At 40.2% G+C, this 26673-nt stretch overlaps 1 protein-coding gene across 3 annotated transcripts in view; it reads right to left on the minus strand.

Annotated features, from left to right (window-relative positions):
* Nucleotides 1-6120: 6120 nt before the first annotated feature.
* Nucleotides 6121-26673, minus strand: part of CSNK2A1 (casein kinase 2 alpha 1) — a 52573-nt gene continuing 32020 nt past the window's right edge. For 2 of the 3 annotated variants that reach the window (XM_082432222.1, XM_082432223.1), the window contains 10 exons: nt 23094-23195; nt 22529-22579; nt 20417-20476; nt 18852-18935; nt 14411-14521; nt 13397-13498; nt 11794-11894; nt 10815-10963; nt 9704-9790; nt 6121-7501 (listed from right to left, as the gene is read on the minus strand). In XM_082432222.1, the coding sequence (XP_082288348.1) occupies nt 7386-7501; nt 9704-9790; nt 10815-10963; nt 11794-11894; nt 13397-13498; nt 14411-14521; nt 18852-18935; nt 20417-20476; nt 22529-22579; nt 23094-23195 (963 nt within the window). In that variant the 3' untranslated portion in view covers nt 6121-7385. Of the gene's footprint in view, nt 7502-7535; nt 9238-9703; nt 9791-10814; nt 10964-11793; nt 11895-13396; nt 13499-14410; nt 14522-18851; nt 18936-20416; nt 20477-22528; nt 22580-23093; nt 23196-26673 lie in introns of those variants that run through there. The other variant, XM_082432224.1, reaches the window with a different exon arrangement.

Below are 26673 nucleotides of genomic sequence, written 5' to 3' on the forward strand. Positions count from 1 at the left end.
TCTAGCTTGCATGGTCTCTGATAATTCTTAGCTTCCTCTGTATGCAATGTGTCATTTTTTTCTCTGAGCTGCCTTTACGATTTTTGTCTTCTGTTTTAGCATTTTGAATATGATATGCCTAGTTGTGTATAAATTTGCTTGGTGTTCTTAGAGCTTCTTGGATCTCTCTCTGGCTTGGTGTCTGTCCTTTGGCCTCTTGTGCCCCAGCAATCCACCAGAACGTGCCCTGGGTAGCTGCCGCAACTTCAGCATGGGACCCAGAAGGAACTACATGGAGCAAACCTGAAACCAATCAACACATGAGCCCAGTCCAGCCCAGTCAATCCTCAACCTGAAGCAGAGCTGCTTGGCTGAACCCAGTTTAGATCAGTTGAACTATAGCTGACCTAGAGATCTGTGTGAGGATAAATGTTTTTTTGTTGAAAGGACCAGAGAGCAAAAAGCAAGAGAAAGAAAGTTTATCTATAATGATTGGTTAGAAACCTGGGTTCTGATGGCAAGTGTGGGCCCTGGCAGCTCGAACTTGCTAAGGCTGGACCTCTCTCAAGCCAGCTCCAGCAGTCCCTCCTCTGGGAAGGCTTTCCTGACCATTCTTCCTCCCCCAAAAGTTCAGGACTTCTTTCTTCCTAAAGAGTTTTTGTACAACATCACAAACTGACTTCCCGGAAGCAACTACAGCTAGTATTTTGTTTTCCTCTCATCTTTTTACCCGGAAGCAGCCTTTTCTTTCAAGTGCCAGGGGATTCTTTGTTTTTACCTTCAAAGGCACTGAGGCTGTCTCCTATCTCCCTGGGGGCATTCAAACCTTAGCCCCTATGCTCTGAGGCCCATCTGTATCCAAGCCTGGTGTCGGGGGCCCACTGTGACTTCAATACCCACTTACCTTCAGGATGAATGCTGTCTTCCTTTCTGCCACCTGGGAATTTCCACTTTTTTCTTTGAAATTGGCTATTTATTTGAAAGTAAATTACATCAGTCAGCATCCTCACATATTTGGAGCAGGAGGTGGGTACCTATCTGAGTTAGCTCAATCCACCATGCTGACTAGCAATATGATTTTTTCCTGGGGAACAATTTGTTTCCTGCCTTTCTGCTTGACAATAACACATTTCCTCATGGTCTTGCGTCTCATCTCTCCCAATCTCCAGTGTTTAGCACAGGACCAGGCTCACAGACATCAACACATGTTTGTTGAGGGGCATATTTTATAAACAAATGAATTCTGGAAAGACCAGTCAAGAAGATGAGTCCATAAGAAACTCTGATTCTGGGCTGAGGGGACAGAGCTGAGTGGGTGAGCAGGGAACAGAATGAGGTGTGGAGAGCTGTGGGTATTTAGGTTTCTTCATAGGAAGTTCACCGTGGAGTTCCCAGAACGGTTCAACACACAGAAGCAAAGTCCTCCCTTTCTAGATAAGTCTACAAATGTTTAGCTATAGCCGAGACTCTGACTCACAGGGTGAAATCAGGAAACTAATTGCCAGCTGCTGCTGCTTTTCCTTTTCATCATTAGAGGAGCCAAGAAAATTCTGTCAAAGCAGGTGATGCACGAGTAAAGCTGACTCAGAAATACGCAATCCCCTCAGGAACTTCTCTAAGAAAGGGACTGTCCATCCTATAAACTCCCATCTGGAGGTGCCTGGGGAAGAGCTTCTTACATTGAGACCACTAAGAATCTCTGGTGATTATGACCACAGGGAGGCAAATCCAGACTGTAATTTGCTATAGTGCAAAAATATTTGGCTTTCAGTAGAGAAATTAAAAATTCAGAGGAGACAAGAGTGATAGAATCTTAGAGGAGAAGAGTGAGAGGGCAATGCTGGCCTTCATGGAAATTAGAAACAACCTGCATCTGTTGAAAACCTGTCATATTTAATGCATGGATTTTTTTCTTCTAGAACCAGATATTTTACTGCCATCTACTGTAAAACTGTAGAAATAAATGCACAAGTCTATGGCATTCCTATAGACGTGGCATCTTTTTCTGCACGTAACCTGCACAACTTTACAATTCAGAGTGGCAGTGAATATTTAGCCCAACTCTACTGTGTGCCAGGCACTTTCCAAACATTTATCATCTGATCTTATAACCACCTTGTAAAATAGGTATTAACACCCCAATTTTACATATGAAGAAGATATTAGAACCTCTGGGGCAGGGAGGAAGAGAAGAGGGGCAAATGGGGCTTCATCTGTATTGGTAATATAGACTTAACTTGGGCAGTGGGTTCATGGGTGTGTTACAGCCTCTTTACAACCTGGTAGATCTAAAATGTTTTACAATAATAATTTAAGTCAGTTGTGAAGATTTGGAGAGGTTAAATTACTGAGCCAAAACTACACAGCCAGACATAACTCTTATCAGAACCAGGGCATTTATAGTTCTACTAGGTTGCTTCTCTGAAGTGGTTAAATTTAGCACAGAATCATAGTAGAGTTATGAAACCTAGAAAGCACTTGTCCACATTGACTCCAGAACCAGACTACCTTGTGACACCCTCTATGTATCTGTTCTACTTGGAGAACAGCCTGAATTTCACATTGTTATATACCAATGGTGGAAAGCAGGGATATTGTAGCACCTAATTCTACTAAATTGGTCAGGATCATTGCTCAGCCTTCAGCCACTCAAGATTTCACCAAGGGCTCATTAAATTATTAAATAATTCAAATAAATAAGTAAACATTAAATAGACATTTTGTCATGTTAATCCAGTCTGGCCTGTGGCTTATAATTATAGCTGCACATCTATGAACACGGCTCTTCTTATCTTGAGATATTCTTTATTCAACAATACTCCCATTAACTTATTGTGTGTGGAGGAGGGGGAAGGTGGAACTGGGAGTGGAGGATGGAATTACTATTTATTGAGCATCTATTATGAGCCTGCAATGGTGCTAAGCATTTTCCTTGTGCTACTCCATTTGATCCTCTTCAATTCTGAAGGATATTAACACACCTAAAAAAAAAAAAGGTTTTTATGAGGATGCACAGATTAGTAGGACATACAAGGTCATCAGGGACTTTACATGCAGGTGGGGAGAGAGACAAAAATAACATAAGGTCAGGTGTTACAAGGAAAAAGGGCGCAGGGGTAGTGACAGCAGTGGGGGAAGCAGAGAGAGGTGACTTTTACATAGGATGGAGCATCAATCAGCACAAGGGAGGAGGAAATGACCAGCAGGGAAGTACAGGCAAGGACTGTTAAGATTAAACAACTACTCAAACCCAATTCTAATCTCAGGAGAGAAATCTGCTGGTGGGAGTGGTGACAAAACTAGATTTTTTCAAGAGATACTCAAAAGGTCAGTTCTAATTGTAACCACACTTGACAACAGGTGAAACAAGATGAAATTTAAAGACTGAGAGGAAATAAAAATTTCAAAGTCTGTCAAGCAATCCACAATTTTCTCTACTACGTTAGGACTACAGTAATTAGCCATACCCTGAAGATCGAATTTTACAAAATATATTCCTCTGTCTGTAACAGGCCCACTCTAACAATTTAATCTTCCTATCTGTCTCATGGATAAAATAAGAGTAAATGTGAGAAATTAATGTTCATGTAAGTTAGGCATTTCACATATAAGATATTACACAATGGTTCCTTTTATCTAAACCGCACTTCTCAACTCCCAATATTATTAACATGTGGATGCACTGAACATTTAAAGGGAACTAGGAATTTGGGATAACAGCATTTCCTGATTTCAACTTTTCAACTGTGGTTAAATGAGAAAGAATAAATGAAAATTCAAGTATATACTGTTGTAGAATTCACTCATTTGACATTAATAAGCATGTAAACTCTGTTTCACCTCTTTTACCAGCCCTTTTGGTAGTTTCTATTAAAGCTGCCAAATATGTTCCCATTTGCTCACCAGCATACCTTCATTCCAGGCACCAAGACTGCACGTTGCCTCCTGCACTGGAGGTCTCTCCAAGGCTGACCTTCCACAGGGCTTACTGCCATTCACTGAGCACTGGTCTTTTCTGCTAACAAACCAACTGTCTCCATGGACCTCTGTATTTACGCACCAACTCAAACTTTCTAAAATCGGTGTCAGAGCTGAAAAGGAACTCAGAAGACATCTCATCCAGTCTCCCCTGACTGAACACACACTGGTCCCAAGAGAGCCAGAGGAGAGATCATACTGTGAATTACTTGCAAAGTCAGGGCCAAGGACTAATCCCCCATACCAGGGGCCAGGGGTATTAGGTTGAACAAGGGCATAACAGGTGCCAGACACTTGACATTTACTCTCATTTAATCCCAAAGAAGCAGTGGCTCCATTTTATAGATGATGAAACAGATCCAGAAGTAACTTGCCAAGTAGCCAAGTATGTGACGAGGGCAGGAATGAAACCAGTCCTGTTTAGCAACAACATCATGTTCTCTTCACTGTATCTCAATGTCAAAAACTCCTACACTTCAGTGCTCCTCAACCAACCCTAATTCATCCCATTTCACATCTCCATCAGCCCAGTATTAAATTCAAAGCACTTGAGAACTAAGCCATCTATCACACACACGGTGTCGGTTGGAGAAGCATATTGCTCAGGCTGCAGGGACATTTCATTTGTTTAAATGTTTTTATTTAAAAAAAATTAAAGACCTTCATGGCACAACTTCTTCCCAGCACAGTTATGTTTTAGTTATACCAAATACAATACAATTACAACCAATAAATCATCAAGGTGGGGAGGGGGAACTTATGACTTCAAACTTAAAAGGGGGGAGGGAGCACTCCAAACAAAGTTAAAAAAATACTTAAAGAACCTTTCAGAGTAATTGCCAACACAACTGTCTTAGATTGGCTTTCCATTTCCTGCCATCTGATCAATGCAGACACAGGTAGTGCTGAGAAATGAAGTGTCCCAATACAAGGTATACAGATGAGGTAATTTACAACAACACAGAAGTTGTTACTCTGTAAACCCTTGCCCCCCACCCACCCACCCAATTGGGTCTTTGTTTTTTTTTTTTCATGCTTCTGCAGTGACTCCTTAAGTAGCATTTTAAATACTTCTATTTCTTTTAAAAGGCTCTCAGAGTCCTCTGCATTCACCTTACGTTTCTTGCAAGGTCTGATGCATGTTAGAAGGTCCAGCTGTTTGCAGCTCCCCACATCAGCCTCAGCTACACCTAGGTTCTCTGAGCTACAAGGGTGGGATGTGAAGTCTTGATTTACAACCCTCCTCCCCACCTCAAAAGAAATAATTCATCAGTCATAAGTGTCCTGTTCAAATCACAATCCAGTGCAAACGTAATCTCAAACTGCATCTCTGGCACATCTGGTGCTTTGAGGTTCTGCACAAATTCAACATGGTAACCCCCACAGCATTCTAGGGCATAAAAGGGTCGAGAACAATAAATATCCACTGTAAGTGGCCACAAAGAAGAAGATCACCCTGCCACATAGTCAGAATGTTTTCCCTATGGTTGAGAAGCATTATAAAAGGAGGCTTTAGCTTCCTCTAAAGTTTACCATTATATTCACTAAAGCCACCACCTTTGATAAAGTTACTAGAGCTAAGATGGGTTACAAAGTTAGATAAGTTCATTAAATTCAACTCCTCAAACAATTATGTTTATCTATGACGCCCAGGTGAGAAAGACTTGTGAATCTATAAAGGTAGGAGAATGGGGAACTAAGACTTCAGGCCTTAAAATATGTTGGAAGAATTTTTCCTAGTCCCCACAAGCAGCTACGGTAATGAAGCAACAGGAGAAAATACAGAGCTGATGGTTTTGCTATTGTGCTTAAAAAACTAGGCTTCCTCAGTGAAGCACCTGATAAACTTAGGTGGCTGGATTACAGTGGAAAATCCACTTTACACACAAACACACAAAAACTGGTGACTTTTCCCATCCCCAATCCCTGCACTGCTGAGACACAAAATGAATTTATGGCAAAGGATCCTTAATCCCCAGAGATGCTTTGGCTTGTGGAGCTTTTTTAAGGCCTCTCTGCCTGCCCAGTACCATGGGTTGAACGAGGATTGTATAAAAATGGGGGCCTTGGGAAGCCTCCACGGTACAGGGCTGCAGGCCCCTCAGATGTGAACGTGAGCCACCCACCCAGCGAGACCTTTACACAGGGAACTTAAATCTAACCTTGATAAATAAAACCAAACGTTTATTTACACCAAAGAATTCCAACACTGGATCTTTCACATATGAAGGACAAAGTATTATATATATACACACAGCAAGGGGTGGCAGGGCTGTAACAAGAGAGTTTAGTTTTCCCACAATTACAGGTCTACCATTTCAGTTTCACTGGAGATAGTGGCTCTGCTCCTACCTCTCAGGTACATTTACAAGACTGAGGGGCAGGTCTTCTCAACGGATGGCATGTGAGGGAAGGGGAAGGTAGGAGGAAAAGAAGGTAGAAAGCTTAAAATAAAATGCAGTGGCCACATCTCTCATTAGCTCTTCAAGAGTTACTAGCATGAAACCAACATAGACAATGTTTTTTTCTTTTGTAAAAAGCAGTAATTATACCCAGTAACTAACTGAATTCAAAAGGGCCAAGTCAAAGAAAACTGAAATAGATTTTGCCTTCCCCCTCCTACCAGCTATAGAGCATGTTGGGAGATGAAAGGGGAAGAGGACCAAGGTAAGGAGCCTGGGAGGGACGGTATTAAAGTTTTAAACTGAACTGAAACTAAATTATAAGCGAGCTGGATTTAGGTTAGGTCAATAAGACATGATTCATACTGAACAGACGTTTTCAGGACCTGTCTGCACTTTGGGTAGATTTTCAGCATCTCACTGTAACTAAGACATATTTCCACTAGATTCACCAGTATAACCCCACTGAAGCACTTTTGGAGTAAAGTGATATAAGTGACTAGCAGTACACTGCTCTTGTAGGTTGGGTCCTTCCTTCCTCCTTCCTTCCCACCTCCCTTCAAGAAGCTACATTTTTGTAATCTCTGGAGGAGAGCATGAAATACAAACCCCTCAAAGTGTGGGATGGTAGGGGAGCAATGGTGGGCATGGGAAGAAATCTCCACCCAAACGCAGCAGCCAGAATTGAGGCTGGTTTATCTTTGTTCTTTAGTGATGAGGAACTGAATTTGGAAGGGGAGAAAAAAATTTGTCCGTGAAATATTCCACCTGCAGATAATTTTTCAGGGAATCCCCTGAGTTATGAAAAGTTCGAGTTAAAAAAAAAGAGAAAAAAAAAAGAAAAAAAAGAATATCAGCCTATTATAATTTTTTTTTTTTATGACTGAACTACTATAAATCCACAAGCAACGGTTCAGACACGGTGCTTCTGAAGTATTTCACCCCTCCCCGCCAGGCGCAAGCTGCATCAAGGGAGTAAGTGGACTCCCCAACCTCTGCTCAGGCATCAGGAGACAGAAGGGGCCATTACTGCTGAGCGCCAGCGGCAGCTGGAACAGGCATCCCGAGGGGGTTGGCAGCAGCAATCACTGGTGAGCCTGCCAGAGGTCCAAGGGGTGAAGGGGTTGGCACTGAAGAAATCCCTGAAAGACAACAGCTGACAGTGAGCTAGAGACACTAACCATGGAAATCTTAGTCACCAGTTTTTCAGAGCACCTATCGCAAAAGTGACACAAATTCTCATTTTATTAAAGGCCTCTCCTTAGATTTTTACAAAGTAAATCTAATTTTAAATTAAATCTTCACAAATTAAAATGACAAGCTCCAATAAATTTAGTAGACAGGTAAAGAAATCTAAGTTTGGAGAGTTTAAGCAGTTTGTCCAAGGTGCATGGCTAGCAAGTGGCATCTATGCTTGGATTCCAACCCAAGCCTGTCTAGGGCAGCATGTCCAACCAAACTTTATGCTCTGTAATCTGTACTAACGTGATGGCCACTAGCCATATGTGACTAGTGAGCACTTGCAATGTGGCTAGTGTAGCTAAGCAACTGATTTTAAAATTTTATTTGATTTCAGTTACTTTAAATAGCCACATGTGGCTAGTCACTATGAACTGAGCAGTAGAAGGCTGGAGTCAAAGCTCATGCTCATGACCACATTCCCTAGTTAGCCAGCATTTTCAGTGCAGAAAGGATCATTTCTCATCTGTAAACTAAAATAGTGTTTTAGGATTTACTTCCATTTAGTTTCTTCCACCCATGATCAGACTGCCTGTTAGACTGCCCTCAATCAGCTAGTTCTTCACATTTTCAAAATGTTATATATTTTCTGAATAGCTAATATAGTTACATGACTCAAAAATAGCTGAAAAGAGTATACAGTGAGAATTCTGCCTTGCCCTGTCACTTGGCCAACTTACGGCACCACTTTTGGGGTGTATCCTTCCAGAAATATTTTATGCATATACTTAAATATAATTTTATAAAAATATGCATATAAGAATCACATATAAGAATGTGATTATATATTCTTGCCCATTCCTGGTCTTGGACATGGTCCTGCATCTTGCTTTCTTCATTTAACATTACTACTTTGGAGTTGAAACTAGACAAGAACACGAAACACTCATTCTTTTTTCTAGCCATATAGCATTCCACTGAATGGATGCCCTGTAATTCATTTTATCAGTTCCCTACTCTACACGGAGCTGTTTTTAATGTTCTTTGATTACAGATAAGGCTAGAATGAGTAACCGTGGACATATATCATTTTGCACGTTGGCATGATATCCAGAGGATAAACTCTAGAAGGCAACTAGTTCTTTAAAAAAAGAATTCAGACAACAGCAATTCTTTGAGGGTGTCTGAGTAAGTGCCCTCATGATCACGAGTATATCCATGTGGATGCTGCCTACATATATAATTCTTAGGGGACAGGCCTATGGTTTCTTTTGGGTAATTGTGGTTTCTTCTGGGTAAAACCTCACTCTAAATCATAATGACTCAACAACATTAAAGATAATTTCATATAAACCATTATAATTTACTAGGCACACTGTAGTTGCTCTGGAAAAACTCAGAGAACCATTCTTTTTTTAATTAATTAATTTTATTTATTTTATTTTTGGCTGTGTTGGGTCTTTGTTGCTGCACGCAGGCTTTTCTCTAGTTGCAGCAAGCGGGGGCTACTCTTCGTTACGGTGCGCAGGCTTCTCATTGCAGTGGCTTCTCTTGTTGCGGAGCACGGGCTCTAGGCGCACAGGCTTCAGTAGTTGTGGTTCGCGGGCTCTAGACTGCAGGCTCAGTAGTTGTGGCACACGGGCTTAGTTGCTCTGCAGCATGTGGGATCTTCCTGGACCAGGGCTCGAACCCATGTCCTCTGCATTGGCAGGCAGATTCTTAGCCACTGCACCACCAGGGAAGCCCGAGAACCATTCTTATACGCATATATACCCATGTACAAACCCCATCTCTACTCTCCCTCATTTTCTTAATCTTGTTTCTGAGGACAGCATCACCTATTGTCACTCTAACCTGTGAGATGAAAAGATCTCTTTACTCTTCATGGCTTGTTGAGACTTTCAAGTCCCAAATAATTTCTGTGATTCTGGCCTAGAAGAGACTGTTGATACTCTTACTCAAGGCAGGGCCATTAAGGTATACCAGGTTTCAAAAGCATTCTGAAACCTGGTGGGGAGAGCCATACAGGTCAGTATGTCAATAAGGTAATCATTATAGAGAAGAGGGAAGGCCACAGAAATCAGGTCACAAAGAGGGAGCAAAATTAAGAATGATAACTGACTTCTATCTTTTTTTTAAAAAAATAAATTTACCAATGAACTGACCTGACATCATACTGGCGCTGCTGACAGGCGTACTGCCCCCTGGCATGCTAGATGAGCCCATTCGAGCCTGGTCCTTCACAACAGTGTCTAGAAAAGAGACAAAAAGGTTAGATTCTGTTATGCTTGAAGGATTAAACTAATGGTCTGGGGCCTTAAAGCAGTCATCCTCATTCTTTACATTTTATTTATATTCCATATTATTCCCTTAGTAATAGAATTAAGGTGTCAACTGCCTTCACTATGAATTGAACAAGTAATACAAAATAGAACTATCTTTCCTGTCAAACTGTGGTAAAGGCCAACTACTAAACTAAATAGTAGGAAAGGAGGTAATTATCCATAGTAGAGCTAATTTAAAACAAAACCAATCCTGTTAGAGTTTAATGACATAATACAATCTACCCTTACCCAGACAGAAATATATTATCAGAGTGAATTGGTTTTACTGCAGTTCACAGCTTGGTGCCAAATAGGCCAAAACTACAGGCTTGTGCAAATTAGTGCTATGACCACAGACTTCACTCTACATCTCCATCAGCCTTTCAGTCTGCTTCAGGTACAGGAGACTGAGCAAGAGTGTAATTGATTCACTAAAATACCATCCCACCACTCCCCAAGGAACAACCCAACACAGTGAGGATGGGGTGCAGCTAAGTGCATTTTCACTCACGACAGCAGTTAGCTATACTCACAAACCTAGGTCAAGGTGTTCATACAATAAGGTTTTCAAGGCTTTTTGGCTCTCTCCAACAAATGATTAACAAGAGACAGGACAGATATAGGGCTGTATGTTCTAATCCAACCACTCCAGACTAGCCACTGAGAAGTGTCACCCACACAGTAAGAAAAGCAGTTTATTTAGGAGTGGTCATGAGTCAGGTACTCTGTTAGGTAAGAATCCTCTCAACAATCATGGTCCCCACTGAAGAAACCAAGGCTCACTGTGGGTGAAGTAACTTTGCAGCAAGCTAAGTACAGGAGGTTGGAATTCCAATTCTGTTCTGTAGGGCTCTGGGCCCAGAGCTTTCTTCACAGCATATATTCTCCCCTGCCTGGTACAATCTACTGGGCAGGCCTGCACCGGCTCTGTGGACTGAACAGCTGGACTCACAGAAATACGGGTGCTCCATGGCCTCTCTCGCGGTGAGCCGTGACTGGTGGTCGTACCGCAGCAGCTTGTCCAGGAAATCCAAGGCCTCAGGGCTGACAAGGTGCTGGTTTTCACTGTGGACAAAGCGTTCCCATCGCTTACGGGAATGTCTGCAGAGCCAAAAGGGGGAATGAGAAATGGACCAAGAGGCAGAGAAGCCCAACATTTCACTCCTACATTTTCCTTAGTGGCTAGGATTCCAGCCAACCACAAGAGAAATAAAAACTCAAGAGACTAGTCTTACACTGCTCTGCCGCTGCAGAGACAACAAAGCTAATTGGAGAGACTGGAAATAGCAGTGTTGCAGAAAAGAGAAATCTGGGTCCCCACAATTTTTTGAAACATAATTCAGGTTACTTTACAGGACTGAATGCTCCTGCACAGCTAGGAGGGTCAGGTGGCTGGGCTAAGGAGGCTTCCCTCCCCATCCCCCACACCCCCTTTCCTGGCATCTCTGCCACTTGGCCAGCAAAAGCCTTTGTATCAAGAAAGTCCACCTCTTCCTGTTAAGTGGTGAATGAGTTAGTATTGTGTCTAGTCACTATTTTTAGAGTCTGTTGTCTGCACATCAGTCTTGAAGCATGTACTTATTCTATGACTATTTTTTTCTCTTAGAGACAATTCTGTCATTTAGAAAAGCAAGCTGAATCAGGAGATTTTGATTTCTGACTCAACTGTAACCCTTCTACTAGACTCTACATAGTCAGGAATCTTCTGACTACAACCTCCACACTCAGAATCCTGTAAGTGAATCTGGGGAAATGGCCATTCAATCCAATGCTTTTATCACAGGCCTGCCTATGCAGCATTCTGTAGCAGTGGACCAGAGATACCTCAGCAGTCTTGGCAAAGAGAACATAACTATTCTGGGGATCCAAAATACCAGTTTACACCCAAACTGCTTAAGGCACAGATGCACAGATTTTATTTTGTGACTTACCTGCCTAAGATATCGTTAAAACGTGGATCTAATTCAATGTTGTATTTGTCAATATAGTCATATAAATCTTCTGTCCCCAGAACCTTGGCTATCCTCACCAACTAGGATTGAAGAAGACAAAACCCACACCAAAAGCATATTACACGATTAAATCAACAATTAACCAGGACTGAATTAACAGAACGGGATCATCATGGCTACAGGTATGAATGTTACACCCAATTTACTTCAAATTTTTTTGCACAACATGAATGGATTTCCACATAACGTTCCTTAAATTATTACTGATGTGAATGTATCAAACAGAAAAAGCAAACCACTTTATAACCTGCTTCCTTCCTTCTGGTGATGTCTTATTTTTCCCCCCTTACAACCCAGCTGAAGATGTCACTTCCTTTGGGAAGCTCCCCCCCAACCCCATATACTCAGACCACTCATTCCCATTACAACTGTCTTTTGTATCTTGTCTACACTTCTACTCTGACATTTACTACTGTAACTTACTTTCTTATATGTTTGGTTCCCTTACTAGATAGACTAAGAAGAACTTTTGAGACGAGGGGCTATTCTTTCTTTTTGTCTATATTCCTCAATTCTGCATGGCACCTGATAAAGAGTTGCTGATTTTAACTGAATTCACATGGTATTCTTCGACTCATGAAAAATGGTCATCATATGTATATAACATTCTTGAAATGATAAAATTGTAGAAATGGAGATTACAACAGAGAAGCATGAGAGAGGGGGAGGGGAAGTTGGTGCGACTATAAAAGGGCAAATGAAGGATCCTTGAGGTGACAGAGATCTTCTGTATCTTGGTTGTATTGATATCAACATCCTGGTTGTGATACTGTACATAGTTTCGCAAAAAGTTATATTGGGGGAAACTGGATAAAAGGCACACCATATTTCTCTGTATTAATCATTACAACTTCACATGAATTTACATTATCTCAAAATAAAGTTTAATTAAAAAAAAAAAGTCATTGTGCTCAAACAAGGCAACAGTACCTTCCACAAGGCCCTAGAATCATTCCAGGTTCCCTTGAATGAAATGGCCCCTTGATCTACAAGGGGAAGTGCAGCTAGTATAAAAAGTACCATCTATATTTCTACTGACATACATCAACTCAATCCGTATGACGAGACAAAAGGATCACAGAAATACCACATATAAACCAACATGTTGGAGAAAACATTCCTAACCCTAATGAAAGTTCACATTAGGAGATTCTAAGGTAATATCCTATATTTTAAACTATTATTCTTTGAATTGTAAAATATTTCCTAAAACATGTATATACAAGTATATCTCACAATTAAACAAGCAATGCAAAGGAAAAACTCTAACTTCAAAAAGCTAAACCAATAGTTCCCAAGACACTAATCTGAGGATCAATGTCAGGTTGGCTGACAAGCCATTAACTGAAAATTATTCTAGGGTCCCACTCTCAGATTCTAACTTATTAATTTAATAGCTCTCAGGTGGGGGGGCCAGGCATCTGTATTTTAGCAAGATCCACTGCAGTTTCTAATGGGTAAGCAGATCTGGCCGTCACTAGGTAAGACCAGTAAATTTCCTAATAGGAACAACATATATCACCTGATCATAATTGTCATGTCCATGGAAAAATGGCTCCTTCCGGAAGATCATACTTGCCAGCATACAACCCAAGCTCCACATATCCAAACTATAATCATACATCTGCATTAAAGAAAATGTCGTCATCACACATGAAATGACAAGAATGAATCCTGTCACTTCAAATTTTTTTAGAAAAGCTTATTAAAAACAAACCACTCCACTGACTTGAAGTCCAAATACCAAAAACATGTTTTTCTTCTATGCATTCCCACCCTTGCTCCCCCACCCTCTCATTTTAAATCTGTACATACTATTTTGAATTACTTTCTTCACTTACATAAGAACACCCCAATTGTCAGCCTATGGAAACCTTTTAATGTGTATCATTTTTTTATTGCATGAATGCTTCAGAATTTAATCTTTAACTTCCCCTACAACAGGATAGTGTTCTGTTTTTCACCATTATAAATAATGTTGTAAAGAATATTTTTATGTATAAAATGTTTTTTGAACTCAGGGTTATATCCTCAAGACCCCAGAAAAGGAATTTCTAGGACAGAGTCTGAACTTTTTAAGGTATCTGATAATAACACCTGGGAGGACTGGGGCAGGAAAGGTATTCCCAAGGATTTTGTTTCCATGAGAAGAGTGCTTTCTTTTCTTTTTTGGTAGAGGGAGAGTCTTTATATCTAGATATAATTTAAGAAGAGAACATTTTTTTTCAGTTTACTTTTAAGGTTGGTTAAATCTAGCTTACAATTCTCAAACTAGCTGTGTAATTTCTGATTAGAAAAAGTGTCTTTCTCTTCAGTTAGGATCAAATGCAGATCTATTCATATTCTACTGACATTATGACAATACAAACATAAGTTGTGGCAGATGAATTGAAGTGATTCATATTTTACATTCATATAAAAGGGATAGCCATGGATGTGCATAAATGGCCTACTCAAAAGTGCAAAATGACATTTTTTGCAAATTATGTGCAAAATAAACACAGGACCAAAATTTTATCTGCCCTCCTCTTCTCACCTGATAGTCTACAAGTAGCTCAGGACCTTTGAAATATCGGGAAGCAACTCGGACGTTATATTCTTGGCCAGGATGGTAAAACTCAGCCAAACCCCAGTCTATTAGCCGTAGCTGAAAGAAAAAGATAATAATAATGAGTGACTTTATCTTTTAAGTTACCCCTCACACTGCCATTAGAGTACTTTTTTTTTGGCTGCGCTGTGCAGCTTGTGGGATTTAAGTTCCCTGACCAGGGATTAAACCCGGGCCCTCGGCAGCGAGAGCGCAGAGTCCTAACCACTGGACCACCAGGGAATTCCCTAGAGTAATCTTTTAAAAAATAACAGCCATGTCACTCTCTATTGAAACACCTTCAGTGACCACCTATTGCATTTAGGATGAAAATAAAACTTCTTAGCTTGACATACAGGGTTCTCTCCAGGATCTAATTCCTTTGCTCTAGTGAGACTTACAGTTCCTGAAAAATACAATCTCATTTTGTGCTTCTGCAAATTTCTTTTTTTTTTTTTTAGTGATTTTTTTTAACATCTTTATTGGAGTATAATTGCTTTACAATGGTGTGTTAGTTTCTGCTTTATAACAAAGTGAATCAGTTATACATATACATATGTCCCCATATCTCTTCCCTCTTGCGTCTTCCTCCCTCCCACCCTCCCTATCCCACCCCTCTAGGTGGTCACAAAGCACCGAGCTGATCTCCCTGTGCTATGTGGCTGCTTGCAAATTTCTTAAACTGCTCATCTGACTAGAATGTCTCCACTATTCAATCTAGACTCCTACTGTGGTGAACACCTCATCTTTCGAGTTATTTAAGTTAGCTCCTTTAATGAAGTCTTTTTTCTACTTATGCAAATAGAAGCAACTATTGTCTTTGATATGCCCCCCTGCCCAACCAACCTCAGATAAATTTCTTTAATAGAACCTACAGCTCTTTACTGAATATTTGTTTGCTACCTTTTTAAAAAATATGGACTGGGGACTTCCCTGGTGGCGCAGTGGTTAAGAATCTGCCTGCCAATGCAGGGGATATGGGTTCGATCCCTGGCCTGGGAAGATCCCACATGCCACGAAGCAACTAAGCCCGTGCGCCACAACTACTGAGCCTGCACTCTAGAGCCCTCGAGCCACAACTACTGAGCCCGTGAGCCACAACTACTGAGCCCGCATGCCACAACTACTGAAACCCATGTGCCTAGAGCCCGTGCTCTGCAACGAGAGGTCACCACAATGTGAAGCCCACACACCACAATGAAGAGTAGCCCCCGCTTGCCACAACTAGAGGAAGCCCGCGCGTAACAACAAAGACCCAATGCAGACAAAAATAAATAAATAAAATAAATTTATTAAAAAAAAAAAGAAACTGAGTAAAGAAGGAAACGTTTAAAAAAAAAAAATGGACTGTAAGATCCTTGAGGGTAGGGACTGTTTTATTCACCTTTGCTAATTTTTAGAATTCAATGTAATGCCCAGTACACAGGAGAAAACCTAAAAATATTTACTGAGTGAATGCGGTAAGAGAAAAGCCACACAAAACAGCTCTTACCAAAATGTACCCTGAAAGTGGAAACAGTAGTAGCAACGACAAGAGGCAACCTTAGCAACTATACCCCAATTAAAAAAAAAAAAAAGGAACCTTATTTGCCCTTCGTGTGCAAACCATGACCATGATTTGAAGTGTAAGTAGTAGGGTCTGAGTAATGCCTGACTGCTCCAGCACTGTCTCCAAAAGTTCACTGTTAATTAGGTTCAGTGTCTTCTTTTAGTAAACAAAGGGAAATATAACAAAAGGTACGGAAGAAAATATAACTTTTTTATCATCTTTCTCTTCAACCTCTTAATATCAGTGCTCCAGAGCTGTCCCTGAGCTTTCTGTCTTATCAATAAGTATTCCCAGATGATTATTTCTGGTCTTGTGGCTTCACACACAGTATCTCTGCTTTTCCCACCTATACTCTCTAGCCCACACATATCACCAGCCATCTCTCTGTGATCACCTAACAGACATCTCAAAACTAAACCTCTGATAATTCCCCACGAAACCTGTTTCTCCCACAGATTCCTCCTCCTCTGTTACCTTCCATTTATCCTGTCATTCAGGTCAAAAACTTTTCACTCTGGACTCTTGTCTCCCTTCCACCCCAAGTCTAATCTGTCAACAAATCCTGTTGGCTCTACCGTATTCTGACCATATCATCACATCCACTGCCATTGCTCCGGTCCATGCCATCACCAATCTCTGATTTACTGCAATAGCTGCTTTTCTTAACTGGTCTACCTTTCACTTTTACCCTCAATTCTCCACACAGGAACCAGAATGATCCTTTATGATTATAAATTCATAGGAATTTGGAGATGTTCTGTGTACCCTTCACCAGTTCCCCTGATGGTAATATCTTACGTAACTATAGCACAATATCAAAACCAGGAAACTGACAATTCAGAGACCTTTCTTTTACAGCAGTTTTACATGCATAAGTGTGTATATAGTACTACACAATTTTATCACATGTGCAGCTTCATATAGCTTACACCACAAGATAAAGGACATCACCACAAATGTCCTTTGCGCTATACCTTCCTCTCACTTTCTAACCCCTGGTAACCTCTCTGTTTTCTAACTCTATCATTTTGAGAGTATTATAGAAATGGAACCATCAGTTTAACTTTTTGAGACTGCTTTTTTTCACTCAGCATGAGACCCATCCAAGCTGTTTCATTATCAATAGTTCTTACTAATCAGTAACAATACTACATGGTATAGATACACCAGTGTTTGATGAATCATTTACGCACTGAAGGTTTTTGTGTGGACCTAAGTCTTTGTTTCTCTGGGATAAATGTCACTGCTGGATTGTTTATAGCTTTTAAAGAAACTGACAAACTATAAAACAATAGTTTGACATTTTCCAAAATGAGTATGCCACTTGACATTCCCATCAGCAATGTATGAAAGATTGAGTTACCCTGCATCCTTGTCCGTATTTGGAACTGTCACTATTTTTTGTTTTAGCTGTTCTAATACATGCGTAGTGAACTTTTAAATACGCAAGTGAGAACTTACCAAACCTCTGCTCAAATCCTGCAAAACACCTGTGTGTTCGGAGAAAAGGCCTGACAGTGATCTTCCAGGTTTTGCATGATCTGGTTCTATTTATCTCTCTGATCTCCTTTCCTTCCCCTCTTCCCCGTGTTCATTCTATCCCAGCTCTATCCTTGTGCTGCTCCAACACGCCAGGCACATTCTTGTCTCAGGGGTTTGCATCTGCTCTATGCTCTTCCCGAGACTGCATGGTTGACTCCCTTCAAGTGTTCTCCAAAACGTCACCTTCCTCATGAAACCTTCTCCTTACCACCTTGTTTAAAACTGCAACACCCTCTGCCACTCCCTATTCCTGTTTTATTTTTTCTTCCACATCACTTTTAACTTTCTATCCTACCAGTCTCCCCCAGATGTGAGCTCCTATGGACAAGAATTTTTTTATCTATTTTTGTCTCACACATATATCCCCAGCCTCCAGAACAATACCTATTACATAGTGTGTGCTTAAAAGAATACTAACTGAATAAACAAATCACCTATATCCCCAAAGCCTACAACAGAGAGTCATCACTGCATAAAAGGTGGGCTTGGGTCACCTTAAAAAATAGAAATGTAACACTGCAGCTTTCATTAAAAGTACTTGTAGAGCTCAGAGGCCTCATGATACTTGCTAATAAGCAGCAGCATTTTCTGAATATTTCATCCATTTCACAACTGTACACACTTAATTCTCACAATAACCTAGTGGCATGCAAGACAAATATTACTTGTATACCCACTGTATAGGTTAAAAAAAAAAAGAGGCAGATGAGGAGAAAGGCATTTCCCAAGAGAGTAGTTTTTCAATAAATAAGACTAGAAACCAGGTTCCCTGCCAAAACTAATGTTTTACCCACTATACTAATCTGTTTTCTTTTTGATAGGAATATGAATGAATGAATAATGTTTTAATCATTGTGATTTTTTAAAAAAAATTTTTATTCTAGTTGATTGACAATGTTGTGTTAATTTCTGCTGTAAAGAAAAGTGATTCAGTCATACATATATATACATTCTTTTCCATTAGGGTTTATCACAGGATATTGAATATAGTTCCCTGTGCTATAGAGTAGGACCCTGTTGTTTATCTATTCTAGAAACTCCCAGTCCATCCTTCCCCCAGCTCCCTCCCCCTTGGCATCCACAGTTTGTTCTCTGTGTCTGTGAGTCTGTTTCATAGATAAGTTCATTAATGTCATACTGTAGATTCCACACTGATTTGTTCATTCATTCATTCATCAAATATTTATTAAGTGCCTAACAGGTACCACGGACTATGACAGATGCTAGGAATAAAATCTTGAAGATGGGTTGTTAACTCTATCATGTTGATAAATAAGACTTGTCCATCTATCACTTTACCTTTCTGTGCTCATGATCAATCATGACATTATGGGGCTTTACATCTCTGTGCATAATCCCCATGCTGTGACAATAATCCAGGGCCTGTGGGAGGAACAGGTAAGAAAGGAAAGCGTTAGCTTGTATAAGAGCGATTTTTTAGTTAAAGTCCCTTACCTTTTCCTCCAGTTTTCCTTCTAGTCTCACAACACTCCTGAGAGTCAAAGTAAGGACAATCACTTCCGCAGGTATTTTTTTAGAGACTTGTGCAAACCCATGCATGGCCTCTAAACTTCAAATCCTGTTCTTGCACAGTTGTTTCAACATCCTTTTTGTTAAAAAGACTCAAAGCGTACACCAATTACATGACTTCCAATTTCTCCCCCTTACCCAAAGCCTGGATTATTTTCACAAACACGAGCCCCTCAAAAGAAGAAAACTGATCTGTACTACAAACCTCGTATTCAAAGAACAGTAATTCTTTAGCAGCTAAGAGTCTGCAATAGAGGTCGGCAAACCACGGCCCATGGGCCAAATATGGCCTGCTGCTTGTTTTTGTGAATGCTTAATTGGAACACAGCCACATCTATTTGTTTGCATGTTGCCTATGGCTGCTTTCATGCTACAACATCAGAGGTGAGTAGTGTGAGAAAGACCCTATGGCCCACAAAGCCAAAAATTTTACCATTTGTCCTTGTAAAGGAGTTTGCCAACTCCTGGTTTATGACATCAAACCCAATTTGAAAACCATGTCCAATCTCAAACTAGTGAGTGGCATAACCTCTGGGGCTTGCTAATCCAGGCCTTCAAGTAAGCTGATGTCATTGGCCAAGTTCTTGTCCTTTCTGAAGGGCAACTTGGGTTCCTATGGTTCCCAGGGTTAGGCAAGCATATCCTTAACTTTCGGAAGTCCTGCTTGCCACAAGAATGCATGAGCCAATGGAAAGATCAAGTATTTCTGCTGGCATAGCCTCTTCAGGGTACTTCTAAGGTTCAAATGCAGGCTTTATGTCAATCCTCATTTAGTAAGACACTAGCCAACTCTTAGCAATCTTATCTATAAAGCTGATCTTCTGACTACCGGAAGCAACATATTTGGTGATCCCACTTCAGGAATCAAAGTTCATTCTAAATCACCAATCTCTAAGCACAGATTTACATAATCTTTAGGATAATGGCCCTTTGAGGGCTGAGTTAAAGTTTACTGTTTTACTTGTTCAATTTTAAGTGAAATAAAGTACACCAGAAGCCAGTACACCAGGAGTTATTTTTTTTTTACAAGTTTTGACAATTTAACTGTAACTTTCGTAAGAGCAAGATAGAGATTACAAATATTTGTTAAGGAGTCCCACCTCTCTTCTAAATACCCCTTCTAAAGCATTATAAATTATATTCTTACTAGACCTTTATTCCATAACCTTTACATCAGCATAAGAATTCTGATGCTACTAATTTATTAAAAATTTATATAAACAGACCCCCAAACCCCATATTTTACAAAGTTATCCCACTGGCTTTTCTACAGTCATTTGGATTATTTAACAAAGGGGAGATCTAAAGATATTTAGTATTCAAGGTTCTCTTACCTTCAGAATCTCATACATGTAAAATCGAATATCATAGTCTGTTAACGTCTGGTACAATTGCTGTTAAAGACAAATGGAACATTTGAGCCATGAAATAGTACTGAAAGGAAGGAAATTTCTCATCCTCATTTGTAGTAATTCAAATCAAGACTGGGCTCATTTACCACTGTTCTAAGATCTGTCTGTTCACCAGTCTCTACTTCTCCAACATTAACACTAAAGAGATACTTTGGGTCTTTAACTCTATATATAAAAGTGAAGAATTACTTAAGTTCATATTGCTGAAGCTATAATCTACTTTTGGGAACATACCAATTTACATATGCAACATGCACTGATATACATTTGTAGTTTTTCATTTACCTCCAGATCTTCTCATAAAACACATGTGGGCAAATACATAGCCTCCTTAGTAGGAAATTAATTCACCTTTGGCCTACAGTTACAGGCACTGCAGATCACCAGTGGGTATGCAGATGGATTGCTGCCAAATGTGCTGAGCCAATTTAACAGAACTGTCCCAATTTGAAAGTAAACTCTGAACATGTCATGAAAGTAAACTCTGAACATATCATGTATCTTTTCCAGTTTCTAAAGAGTTTCAGACTTTAAAAAAAAAAAAAAGTACATATCATTAAATGGTCAGTGGTGTCCTCTGACAACATTTTCCTTGAAGTTATCATTCTGATTCTAAAACAATTCTTCTTCCTTTTTTCCTCCACTCAGCAAAAGAATTCACTCATTTATTGATACCTAACATTTCTTTTTTTAAATTTATGTATTTATTTTTGGCTGCATTGGGTCTTCGTTGCTGTCGCGGGCTTTCTCTAGCTGCAGCAAGCGGGGGCTACTCTTCGCTGCAGTGCATGGGCTTCTCACTGCAGTGGCTTCTCTCGTTGCAGAGCACAGGCTCTAAGCACGTGGGCTTCAGCAGTTGTGGCACACGGGCTCAGTAGTTGTGGCTTGCTGGCTCTAGAGCACAAGCTCAGTAGTTGTGGCGTACGGGCTTAATTGCTCCGTGGCATGTGGGATCTTCCTGGACCAGGGCTCAAACCCGTGTCCCCTGCATTGGCAGGCGGATTCTTAACCACCACACCACCAGGGAAGTCCCATATACCTAATGATACTGGCTTGGTGCAAAGGCAAGTCAAATACCTTTACAAGTTAAAACCCAAGAGAGTGCCTACATTCTTCTGTTGTGCTGGAGTTGAGAATTGTTGAAATTGGCCAAAAGTCAGAGATATCTGTTGCAGAGGTTTGCGCTTCACCAGAATTTACACTACCCTTCCCCACCCATCTCTTTTTAAGATCTAGAACCCAAAGCTTCTGAGGAATCCTAAGGTATAAGCAAGCAGTCCTTGTTTTTATATATACACAATACATTTCTTCTTGAACTTTGTCATTTTAAAGAGACATGCCCTAAGGCCGGATCCTGACTAAACATGAGCTGTTGCTTTCATTAAGTATGACATCACTGGAAACTGTCAAACGAATGGTAAACTGTCAAATGGTGAGAAATAAAAGTACTGGTCATTAGAAAGAGCACTAAACAAATAAAAAGGCAAAATACCAAGATATGGAAAGTGAGCACTGTTTGTACAAGAGTATGTCTATATTTAAATTTAGCACCGTAAGGGGACTTCCCTGGCGGTCCAGTGGTAAAGAATCCGCCTTCCAATGCAGGGGACATGGGTTCGATCCCTGGTCGGGGAACTAAGATCCCATATGCCTCAGGGCAACTAAGCCCGCATGCTGCAACTACTGAGCTCACGTGCCTCAACGAGAGAGCCCACGCACCCTGGAACCCGTGCGCCACAACTAGAGAGAAAACCCGCACGCCACCAACTAGAGAGAAGCCCATGTGCCTCAACGAAGATCCCGCATGCCACAACTAAGACCTGATGCAGCCGAAAGGAAATGAGGAAGGAAGGGAGGGAGGGAGGGAGGGAGGGAGGGAGGGAGGGAGGAAAGGAAAAAAAAATTAGCACTGTAAGGATGAAAAGCTCTTTTTAAGTAAGTTAGAAGGAAGCTCTTCTAACAGTAACATCCCTGAAAGACTCTCTATGTGGTCTAAAAACCCAACAGCTTGAAATGGTTGGTTATACATTATACCTTGAAGTCTGTGTTGTTTACGTGTTCAAAAACCAAGGCAGGAGTTCGTGACTAGGGGAAAGAAAAAGAAAACACACATTAGTAATAGCCCTGGCAGCTTTAGTGGGCACAATGTTTGCGGACACTACGTGGTGAATTTGGCAGTCCTTGCCTCAGTAGTAGGAAACCCTCTATTGCTATAAGCCCTCCCCACTCTGATCATCACCACACTTAGGTCATATTGGGGATGGATTTCAAACAGAAGACATGGAGCTGAAGTCTCACCAGGCTCTAGGCAGCCCAACAATGCGCCCATCGCCCATCGGCATCGGACCTGAGTTTGCAAAATGGATTAACACATTTCAGTTTCCAGTGCTATCAGTCTCTTAGCCTAGAAGAATAAGAAATAGTCTGTGGGTGGAGGTCTCTTTGAAAGAAAGACCCAAGCTAGTTAAGTGGTATAACTGATAAAGCACTTTTAAAGCAGGACTTAATGGTAGAGGGAGGAACAAACAGAGGCCAGTTGTGCTCAGGGTCAAACACCACCTCAGCCCTGGTGGGCCTTACTAGCGCCTATTATACTCACCACAGGGTCTTTTACAATGTCTGCCAGTGTGATGATGTTGGGACCGCCTCGCAAATTCTCCAAAATCTTTATTTCACGCTTGATTTTCTTCTTCTTTACTGGCTGAAAGGGTAAAAGTACATCATTAAAAAAATTATTTCAGGATATTTCAACAGGTAATGTAATACATGAATGGCTTACTTATGAGCTCCTTGAAGGAAGGAAATGCGTCAGATTTATCTCTGAATCCCCCTTCTCCTAGCCCTGTGCCAGGTACTTTGCAGGTACTTAGCAAATACTGAATTGAAAGAAAAAAAGATTTCCACTCCAAAGACCAAAACTCTGCAGAATATCCATTTAATTCCAATCATCAGTCCTAATGTGTTAACTTTTAAAAACTATACAAACTAGGAATGTAAATGGTAATACTAAGATATATCTAGAAAAATCTTTTTATTAATTAGCATGAAACATGGTGCTCTTTCCATTCCTTCCTCTAAGTCTTATAAACACCCTACAGAAATGAAGGAGATCAGGACCAACAGCAAAGATGGCCACACCATCTTTGTGCAGTATAACCCTGTGGGTTAAATGTGTGCCTAATGTGAATCCTTCTTTCATTGCCTGCTAGTTGTGTGTCTATGGGCAAGTTATATAACCTCTCTAAACCTTTCATTACGCGTAAAACGATCAACAAGAGTACTTATCTCATAATATTATTGCAAGGATCAAATGAGATATCTGAAAAGACCTCAGAATATGGCTGAGACATAACACATAATATCTGTCTAGACTTATAACCAATATATCCTCCACATTCCTTTATCTTCAGCCATCATTTCCACATTTGCTCTGGTACAGAAATCTCTTTCTTGTTTTTTTTGAGAAGGGCTTTGGTCCAAATGCACCTCCTCTACAAAACCTTCTTTCTAAACAGTCTAAAACAGTGCTGGTCCAAAAGAAATATAATGCAAGCCACATGTGTATTTTATTTTTTATTTTTTTGGCCATGCCTCACGGCTTGTGGGATCTTAGTTTCCACACCAGGGACTGAACCTAGGCTGTGGCAGTGAAAGTGCTGAGTCCTAACCACTGGACCGCCAGGGAATTCCCCACAGGTGTATTTTAAATGTTTTAGTACCCTCGTTTAAAAAATATAAAGAAACAGACAAAATTAATTTTAATAATACATTTTCGTTAACAAAAATATAACCAAAATGTTATCATTTCAACATGTAAATCAATATAAAAAATTACTAATGAGCAATTTTATATTCTTTTTTTTTGTACTAGGCCTTTGAAATCTGCTGTATTTTATGCTTACAGCATATCTCAGTTTGGACCAGCCATATTTCAAATGCTCAATAACCACGTGTGACCTATGTCTGCCACACTGGACCAGGCAATCTTTCCTATTGGTGTTGGTCACCTCAGACTACTGACACACTGCATACGCTTCTTAGAAACCGTTGTAAGTATATATCATCTCTTCATTAACAAGACTACTGGTTACTAAACTTTGATTATCAACCTGGGATTTTTAATATACAAACTGTATAGATCTGCTGAATCAGAATCTTGAGAACAGAGCTGGAGATCTATTTTTAGACACTTCTCAGGTTGATAATCCAGATCTAGGAACTACCAAACAATACTGTAGACTCTTTTAACCTTTTCTTGAGCACCTAAGCACATGGTACAGCACGAAGCAAGCACATTTTGGAAACAGACTGTCCTCAAAACCTGGCTTTGTAGCTGTGCAGCTTTGGGAAAAGCACTTAAGTGTTTCTGAACTTTACACTTGCCTTGCAGAATTGTGATGTAAATACTACAGCTACAAAAGGGCCCAATGCAAAGTAGACAGTCAATAAATGGAAGCTGGGAATTCCCTGGTGGTCCAGTGGTTAGGACTCCGAGCTTTCACTGCCGAGGGCCCGGGTTCGATCCCTGGTCGGGGAATTAAGATCCCGCAAGCCATGAGGCGTGGCCAAAAAATAAAAATAAAAAAACATATTAAAAGTAAATAAATAAATGGAAGCTGCTTTACTAATAGTGAATTCCACATTTAATTCAATCCATGGCCTCAGCCTTGCTTCTATTAGAACTCACTACACTGGCTAGGAAACAAGCTGATCACAAGTTTTCTATTTGCTTTGACTATCAGATCTTTCTGATCTGCTGGAGTATCTAGGAGATGTTTCTACTCTCCAGGAACTAATCCATCAATCTCTCTCCTGTTTTCTACTAAATCACTATATCTCAACTGCTGGTTGATGGCAAAAAGCTACTGGTTTACAAAACTTCTGTTCTACAAAACCCTTAAAATCTATAAACTTATTACAAAAGCTAGACAGACCAGGCAGGTCACTTAAATCCTAATTTAATGTGATCAATGCAAATTTTGTCTAATAAATGGGGGGAAATTAAAAAATTTAAATATAGTTATGAATGAACTTAATCTATAATTATACCATCTAGCTACACAGTTACAGTAACATATACAGTACAGTTAGGAAAAGACTGAGCTAGAAAAAAAAAATCTTTCCAAACCACCCATCGCTCAAGACCATCAATGGCTCTCAACAACCTAGATGAGATAAAAATCATATTTTTCAAGGCTGGAAGGAAATGGAGATGTTATCTTTTCCCAGGCCATCACTAATTTAATCTCCCTTTCCAAGATTACTTCCCATGTATGATCACATGACAGCTTCCACATGAAACATTTCTCTGACTTATTTCTTCCTCTTTTCTTAATCTTGTGCATTCCAGATTATGCTTCCCTTCCATGCTCCCATGCACACCAATCCAAATCCTTCTCCCACTCAGGGCCTGAAAACAGTTCCAGGGAGCTTTGCCTAACCATCACCACTCTCTTCTGAACTGTAAGACTCACTATTTATGCCTTTCAGATGACTCTAAATAATACTTTTCTCTTTCAACTTATGTGTATAATTTTTTAAATGGCTACCAGTTGAAACACAAATACTTTTTTTAGTTATTTGGACTTAACTACTTAATAAACAAAACTGTATTTCTTTTGGCTTAGGGGTACCATGAGAGTCACTGAGGCAGTATGGGTGCTATAAATTGAGAAAGTCTGGGTCCCTCTGCTTCTCATGTCAAATATGGAAAAAGTTCCTGTGGCAAGGAACTGTATGCTAAGTTCCTGGTATATGGCAGTGTACAGTACAGTTATAACTAAATCACAATTTGCATACAGGTAGCCCATTGGCCAAATCTAGCCTGTACGGTGTTTTAAAAAACTCGAGCCAACATTTAAAAACCAGGGGAATTAGTATACAAATATAAATGTCTAGCTTCTTTTTGCGAAACAGTACCAAACAACATTAGACTTGCACTACTGCTGGGCAATCATCAGCTGGAGCTGGAGCACATGCCATAGTACCCATCACTCACATCTTCTAATCATGGGCACTTAAATCAGACTAGCTGCATTAATGTCATCCACCTGTCCTCTAAAAGTCTGCATTTGTGACTCCTCATCTTTACACAGTAGAGCTAACAACTCATTGAAAACAAAAGCATGGAATAGAACTAAAAATGTAAGAAATAGGAAATCAGTGTTAGGCAAGACCTA

This window comes from Balaenoptera physalus, assembly GCF_965194825.1.
Source record: "Balaenoptera physalus genome assembly, chromosome: 16".
Classification (NCBI taxonomy): Eukaryota; Metazoa; Chordata; class Mammalia; order Artiodactyla; family Balaenopteridae; genus Balaenoptera; species Balaenoptera physalus.